Genomic DNA, 6,000 nt, shown 5'->3' on the forward strand with positions numbered 1-6,000 from the left:
TCCGTAAATATTTCTGACAGTTTCGTTTTACGTCGAAATATAACGGTTGTCAAGCTTAAAAATATTCTAAATAATGACATAACATTTGGTATTATGTCTATGGGCGTCCGGTGGTTGGTCAAAAGTGTGAGTAATGCAATTTATTGACACTTGAACGTATACTCTGACGTATGATTAAGATTATATTTTTTTCCTCAATCAGATAATGGATAACAATAAGGCAGATGTTATTTGAAATAGGAAATTTAATATTCCTGGAAGGATGACACTTCGTATTGAGTGATTATTGTATTATGTACGTTCGGATATAAGTTTATACTATATGGGTCAATGTTACATGAAGCATATAAAAATATATCGACATATATTTAACGTAAACACATTTATAATTACATGTACTAGTATAATTGATATAGCTATGAACTCGTATTGATTTTTGTAATAGAAATATAAGATACGCAATAGAATTGTCTAAAAAGGCTAGTTTTGCTTAAAAAAAAAAGAAAAAAATATATTTATTGCTATGCCGTAAGAACTCATAGACATAGATTTTAAGAATCTTGAAACAAATCAAATAGTACAGAACAAACAAGACATGTTTAAAATTGTGTGTTGCTTATGTCTAAACTATTGACAAATGAGTATGAATTCTATTTCATATCTAATCAATTTACCAATAATTTAGAGTTTGAAGTAGTGACGCGGGAAAGTCCATTATAGTATCATATTAATAATAAAAATAATAATTATTTATTTTTATGGCTTTATGCTTGGTTTTCGTGAGAGAGGAGTTTAAACACTGATAAAGTTTATATTATTGGTATGATATGAATTCTAGGAGATTTCAGTCTTGTTGTCAACGTTTTTTCGAAGTCAATATATTGATAACGATATCTCTATATACATATACCAGTTAAATTGGGTTGTCCCCAAACTTATACTATGTCAATTATTTTTTTATAATTTTTGGCACCTTTTTCTATTTACGTCGTATTTTAATTTGCTCTGACCTAGGTCGGCCTTTAGGCTGTGCTCAGTTAATATAAGTGCAGTACCTGACTCCACTTAGGAAACATTTGATTGGAAAATTCTTGTTTACTTTTAAGTTAGCATTGAGTTCCTCTACTGTCGTACATATTTAAGACACCATTCGAATTATTATGTGTTATTAGATATTTAATATTATATACATTGTCATCAATGTATATAATATTGATATATGCTTAGATAATGTCTTTAAAGGGCAAATCACAATCATAAATACAAATTTTGTATTGAAATATGTCGGACTTCGAAATTAATTTACTATTAATTTTTAAAAATATCAAATTTTGGAATAATTTTACGTATATTTTGAAAAACATGTTTACAATACAGAGTTAAAAACAAACGTATCATTAACGTCCCACTAACATTAACATGGCCTCCTCTCGAATTTGAGGAGAAGTTTGAGAAGCACGACGTTTGATACACGTGGCAGATTCACCTCGTGCCGGTTTCCTTACGATGTTTTCCTTCACCGCTGAGCACGAGATGAATTGTAAATAAAAAACAAGCAGATGACTCCAGTGGTGCTTGCCGCGGGTTTGAACTCAGAATCACCAGTGCTATCACGGCATTGTGTTTTAATGATCGACACATCACAATATGCAATTTAAAAAAATATTTCCTTTGTCATTATGAATGGAATTCCCAATAGCTTTGTTGTTGTTTTTTTAACGATATTATTTAATTTATCTGCGGGATTCTTTATCAGGTGTCCATGCAACTTGATACTTTTTGGATAACCTTGAAAGTTGTATAATGTAATTAATTTACCTAACAATAGTTGTCTGCCTCGACTTCGTATTAGTGAAATTAATACAAAGATACTCCCACTGAAGTTGAATTTTCCAAGGGTCCATTCTTATGCAAAATTTCAAGACTCTTTTCAAGATTCTATAGTTTCGGAGATCTCGTGATAAGTCAGTAGTACTTCGCTTGTCTTGCCGTCTTTGACTTTCGAGATCGCTGTTCTAAATAGAGCGGTCGTGCTCTTCCCGTACCATCGGTAGAAATTTAAAAGCCATGATATCCTCTTGCCCGCGACCTTCCCCTTTAAATTAGTTGAAGAAGTTCATATTTCGATTTGAGTTTTATAAAAATATAAAGGTGAAACTGAAACTATATTACCAAATAATTCTTTGAAAAGTTCAAACAGATATATAATTAGGCTTATTAAGCAGGCACTCCCACACTCCCAACTTAAAAGTAATTTTACTGGGAATAACATCTTAATCTCTATATCGGCAGTGCAATGTTAAATTGTGTAAATAGTTTGTGTATATTTCACGGTCAATATTTAACTGTCGAGAACAAAGGAACAGATTAAGAACAAAATCGAAATTAGACGGAGTACTCGATCACGTAATGTCAGCGACTTTGAACATAATAATAATTATTATAAGGAATAAACGCATTAAATTATCGTATCTTCCCATAAATCAGTTTTGATCAGACCTATTAAATTTGTTTCTTACAGCTGTAGGTGAATGTCTGCCCGCTTCGAATTACATGAAAATTACCAAGACTACATGAAGGGTAATTTCTACCAACTATTCCTTCATTTTATTAAACCGAAGAGACGGGACTGGAACGAGGTACGGGAATGTTAATAATGGCTGTTTTATAGTTCGATACTGTGTTTTTTTAGAGGAAAAATCAATAATTAGAATTATATAAACGAGCCAGATGGTGATATGATGTATGCAATATGCACGTCTATAAGGAAAGAAAATGTGTCCTGTTTATATAAATGTTCTTTAATTCAATAATTTAAGCATAGATTCCTATTTTGTCAGTTAATTTTATATAATATCAATGATCACTTGACTTAAGTACTCTTCGATTTACATATTTAGGTATCGAGTGAACGACGGCTAATCTGATAAGAGTCTCCCTAGTCAAGGAAAAAATGTGTTTATTTTAACAAAGAAAAATACAGGGAACACATATTTATGAAGGCGTGTTTAGTGACTAACACTGACGTGGGCTGCCGTCTTTTTCGCATTTTTTTAGATAATTGTTCCTCTGGCTTTTCGATATAAATAGACGGTCAACATGCAACATTCATAAGTAGATTGACCTGCTCAGCGCAACGTTGTGTTCTCAGACAGTGGATCCTATATATACAATCAGTGAGTGCACCTTTTCATTATTATTTGCGCAGTGTTCAAGTCAAACTAATTATGGCTCTTCGAGAGTTTGGTTTATTATTTCTGTTTTTAATTATCTTACAACTGTATGTAAATACTTAATTCCGTTAATTTTATAATCATTGTGATGTATTTCATTAAATGGGGTTTGTTTTCACCAAGTCATTCCAAGGTTTGTCGCTATTTGTCGTTCATCGTTTTAAATTTTTCTTTTGGTTATTCGATCTTTCACGTTGCTTTCTTATTTAGTGCCGAAGAATCGCGTGTTATCTAAATTCATTATTAAAAAAAGTCATTTTATTTTATTTTATTTTATAAAGTTTATGAATCGGTTTACACGACATTTAACTAAATAAAATGGTTACTAATTCAGTAATAATTTACTCACACATATTTATAATCGTAATTAATAAAAATGTAGATTGTTTTTTTTTTAATTGAATAAAAGTAACTTGACTATAATAATTTAATTAAAATCAAAACTTAGTAATATGTAGTTCTGCAATATGATGTAAATTTTCAATCGGTTTAATATGCAGTTTGATGTAAAAATGATCAAAATAATTTATTTAAGGAAAAATAAAGGTCAATATTTGCTCTTGACATTTACAAAAACAAAAAACGTGACGAATTGTTTTATAATTTTCATAGGTTTGTTTTTATACATTCGATAAGACATACAAGTGTAACGACTTTTTATCAGTTTTAGACACTGTAGGTGTCTACATATTTCTTCAATATCAACATGATATTTTCAAGTAAATATTGTTTATTTTTTACGTAAAATAAACGATAAATTTACTTTAATCTTAAGAACCGGAACACTTTTAAGTATAAATCAACGTAATTTCGGTTGATACTTTTTATCGTTTCTTCGTCATTGAATAGGAATTTGTTCAATCATTTTTTTTACTATTCGTTATTGTTATCTGATATTGTCTGCTTTTTCAATCGTTCGAATTTGCTTCTATTCGTATAAAAATATACGTTTGTGTTGTCACTAATTTATATTGATTATTTTGTTTTGTAATCCAATCATTTGAAAGGTTTATTGAATTTAAAATATAATATACTTACCGTAAAACTGCATTGCATACGTGTTAAAAATGTATGCTGTTGCATAATAAATATATATTGTTACCAATAAGTTATGCATTATTAATTAATTCAGTTGCTCATATAAACTCAAATGAGTTCTATTAATAATCAATTTGATGTTACATTGATAATATTAACTTTTTCAATTGTTACGATGTCTAATTGATTTTTATAATTGGTTTAGTCGTGAGACAAATAGAATCACAAAGAGTCAGTCAGAATTACTCTCAAATTTATCAAATTACTATAGAAACATTATTGATTATTATATTTTTACAGAAAAATGGCCGACAGCAACCGTATCGTCTTTCCTGATGAAGTAGAACAGGTCAAAATGAACATAGTAGCAGAGTCGCAAGCAACAAAAACGAATACTGTGGAAGAAGTAACCGAAGTCCCTGAAGAAGTAGACGTGAAGACCAGGAATATGATCGTAACTCCCCCCAACTGCCCACCGGGACAGAAAATGGGCGCAGATGGAGTTTGCCGAGACATATTTTAAACTTTCACGTCCTGTTACTACATATTAATTTACTTAAGTTTAAGGTTTCAAAATGTCGAATCATCCCCATCGATTCAAAATCATGAATATTAAGGATAAATAAGCAGTATTATTTGTCTTGATTATTCACTTTATTTGTTTTTAAGATTTTTTGAAGTAAACATAGATTTATTTTTTTAAATGTTTAATTTTATCCCTGATTTTATATATTTTATTGCATATTGTATGAGTGAGTGACGCTCGTGTTTACAAGGTGCCTCATTAAGAGTCAAGACGGCAAAAAAAATCAAATTAGATTATACGTTAAGATTATTTTATTTAAACGCCAATAATAATAATTTAACGTTAAAGGGCGCTTCATGAGTGAATATATCTATTATTATTCAAAGTCAAAGTCAAAGTCAAAAATCTTTATTCAATATAGAAGTGTTTACACTTGCTTATTGATTGTCAAAAATCTACCACCGGTTCGGAATTTAGCACCTCGGACCTGAGAAGAACCGGCGAAAGAAACTCAGCGGGATATTTTTTTTAAACATTTTCCATGTACAATTTTAGTTATTTGAAACAGCCTATTATATTTGTATTTATTTTTTAAATTTATTCTATTTTTAAATATTGATAATGTATTTCGTTCAATGACTAAATATATTTAATAAGCGCCTTATGAATTTTTATTATGTATGTGTTAGATATTTTGGTAATCGGTAGTTACAAATGATAATACGCAATATGATACAATAAAAGTAAAGTTTTTATATATATTAGTACCTATATCTACAATTGATTTGCTTGCTCATTTCAATAGGTGAAGTAAAGATAAATAAATAGGCAGATAATAAATAAATAAGTACATAATTAGCAAAACGCATGGAATATTTTAATCTTCAGCCATTAGAATAGCACTTTCTTACCCCAATTAAAACGAGGCAAAAAAAAAATTGTTTCAATGAGTTATGAATTGATTTACCTTTAGCATCTAATAGGTAAAATAAAATCTTATCATCTTTTTAAATTTTATTGCTTCTTAGTTGTACTGAAAAGTCTAAATATTGGTGTTCATATTTCTATTTTTAAATATAACAGTACAGTATGGCAACACTGTATGGATGGCTTGATATTTCGGCCCTTATTACTAACCCTTATAATAATTTGTTGTAACTTTTATCATTAGCCACTTTAATCTTCAAAATCAAAGAACTTGCA

General features: G+C 29.5%; 1 protein-coding gene across 1 annotated transcript; it reads left to right on the forward strand.

Moving 5' to 3' along the window:
- The first annotated feature begins 3,123 nt into the window (after positions 1-3,123).
- Positions 3,124-5,095, forward strand: LOC125065034. Its single transcript, XM_047672464.1, has 2 exons — positions 3,124-3,280; positions 4,572-5,095. Exons 1-2 carry the CDS (start codon positions 3,228-3,230, stop codon positions 4,792-4,794), a joined length of 276 nt encoding a protein of 91 aa, XP_047528420.1. The 5' UTR covers positions 3,124-3,227; the 3' UTR covers positions 4,795-5,095.
- The last annotated feature ends 905 nt before the right edge of the window (positions 5,096-6,000 follow it).

The sequence above is a fragment of the Vanessa atalanta genome, chromosome 6, assembly GCF_905147765.1.
Source record: "Vanessa atalanta chromosome 6, ilVanAtal1.2, whole genome shotgun sequence".
NCBI lineage: Eukaryota > Metazoa > Arthropoda > Insecta > Lepidoptera > Nymphalidae > Vanessa > Vanessa atalanta.